The sequence below is a fragment of the Notothenia coriiceps genome, unplaced genomic scaffold, assembly GCF_000735185.1.
Source record: "Notothenia coriiceps isolate Sejong01 unplaced genomic scaffold, NC01 NC01_scaffold00036173, whole genome shotgun sequence".
In the NCBI taxonomy this organism is placed as follows: Eukaryota; Metazoa; Chordata; class Actinopteri; order Perciformes; family Nototheniidae; genus Notothenia; species Notothenia coriiceps.
Window position 1 is genome coordinate 1 of NW_011368874.1, and position 2,126 is coordinate 2,126.

The window sequence follows — 2,126 nt, forward strand, 5'->3', positions numbered from 1 at the left end:
GGGCTACAACTACAACAAAATGAACATATTTGACCGTGATTTAATTGTAATACACGTTTCAAAATGATGCCGAAGTAACAACATACTGATACCGGTTAGTAAAAACTATGAATTAATGCTTTGACAAGTCTGCAGACAGACGGCAGGCGAAAAACCTTTTAAAATGCGTGTTTTCTGAATGGAGATCTGCTAAGCTAACGCAGTATATGCTCCGCCCGTTCACACTCACAGCAACGGCCTACAGACATAAATGGGCAATGGATATCCAAAGTTGCACATTGGTTCAAAACTGACAGTTAACATACTGTACTGTACATTTATAACTGCAAATAAATACATATTTCTGATCAGAATTGTTTGAATAAAAGCAGTGATATGTGTTTACTTGAAGAAATCTGGGATTACCTACAGTCACTTTCACGATGACAACCTTATGGCAACAGTCTTGAATCTCTTTGCTGCTGGGACTGACACAACATCAGATACACTGAGATGGGCACTTCTGCTTGTGGCCAAGTATCCAGAAATACAAGGTAAGAAGCTTAATAGATCCACATCCTTCAGACCAAGCAAAAAAACATGAAGTTCAAGTCGAATTGTTATCATAAAAACAGAAGCTCTTCATTTATTTAGACCAGGTCCAAGAGGAGCTGAGCAGAGTGATAGGACATCGTCAAGTACAAATTCAGGACAGAAAGAACCTGCACTTTGTCAATGCTGTCCTCCATGAGACACAGAGATTGGCTAACATTGCCCCAATGTCGCTTCCTCACAAAACTAGCCAAGATGTGACCCTTCAAGGTCATTTCATTAAGAAGGTACAACTGAATGAAACACCTAATTTTCCTCCATACTAATCTTCATGTCTTAAAATGAATGTTATATGTAGGAAATGTTGTTTTTGCTGAAAGACATTTTAAATATATCAAGTCATACACAAACATATTTTCAACTCTGCATACAGGGGACCACGGTGATTCCTTTGTTGACGTCTGTCCTGTACGATGAGAGTGAATGGGAGAACCCACACAGCTTTTATCCTGCTCACTTCCTTGACAAAGATGGACAGTTTGTGAAGCGAGATGCCTTCATGCCTTTCTCTGCAGGTTTGTGAGCTTAGGCAACACTTCTTGTTCACTTTGTATTCACTGGCAGATTAACCTTCACACTCTCTAACAGGTCTCAGAGCTTGTCCCGGAGAAAGTTTGGCCAAGATGGAGCTCTTCTTCTTTTTCACCAGCCTCCTGCAGTACTTTCGGTTCACCCCTGCTCCAGGAGTTTCAGCGGATGAACTCGATCTGACTCCATGCATGCACCTAACCCTCGACCCAGTACCGCATAAGCTGTGTGCTGCACCCCGAATACGAGGAGTTTACCAGGAGTGACAAAGTTCAACACCACTGAAGTAATCGGGATGATGAATATTGATTGGATGTCAGAAGAGCTTATGTGCAAGCAATCAAAAATGATTATATAGCTATTACTGGTTATTTATGCAGAGCACAATCACTCTAAATATATTACATAATGTCTTTCTTGTAACTTGACATGTAAAATACGAATGCAATTATTTGTTGTGCACAATAAAAAAAGATGAAGATTTCCGGCCTTTTTTCTAGTAACTCTTTCATCTTGGAGTTTTACATTTTCCAAGTTGAGTAACACAGCAATAAAGTTATAAACTTTAAAAGGAACTCTCAATACGGCAAATCTTCCTGCTGCAACCCTATCCACCAAAGATAATGTGATTTTTAAAGGGATATTACAATCAGAACCAGTCTGACCAAAGTAGAGCGTTCCCCAATGTCTTCATATGTCACTGTACATTTATCGTCCTCTCCAACATTATGTATCTGTGAAACTAAATAAAATAAATTTGTCCACCTATCTTCAAAACAAAAAATGTCATAATGTATTTTTTTATTTTAAAAATTACAATATCACAAATAAAAGCATTGTAATCTATCTCGCTTTTGTTCCCTGAAATAAAAACTTGAAGTAACTGGAATGATTCTGACTAGTTCTTATCCAAATGTTGACAAGACAACCATTATGAGCATTGCTAGAGGCACAAATAAACAATAATTAACCTCCACAAACCTGGAACAAAACTTAATCTTGTAAAT

General features: G+C 38.1%; 1 protein-coding gene across 2 annotated transcripts; it reads left to right on the plus strand.

The window, feature by feature from the left end:
• The first annotated feature begins 256 nt into the window (after positions 1-256).
• On the plus strand, positions 257-1,900 carry LOC104963388 (cytochrome P450 2K1-like). Of its 2 annotated transcripts, none has more exons than XM_010791970.1 (4): positions 257-533; positions 634-818; positions 965-1,106; positions 1,180-1,900. In XM_010791970.1, exons 1-4 carry the CDS (start codon positions 434-436, stop codon positions 1,383-1,385), a joined length of 633 nt encoding a protein of 210 aa, XP_010790272.1. In that variant the 5' UTR covers positions 257-433; the 3' UTR covers positions 1,386-1,900. The 2 variants fall into 2 exon arrangements, with proteins under 2 accessions (XP_010790272.1, XP_010790273.1); XM_010791971.1 differs by having other exon boundaries at positions 443-533; positions 615-818.
• Positions 1,901-2,126: the final 226 nt, after the last annotated feature.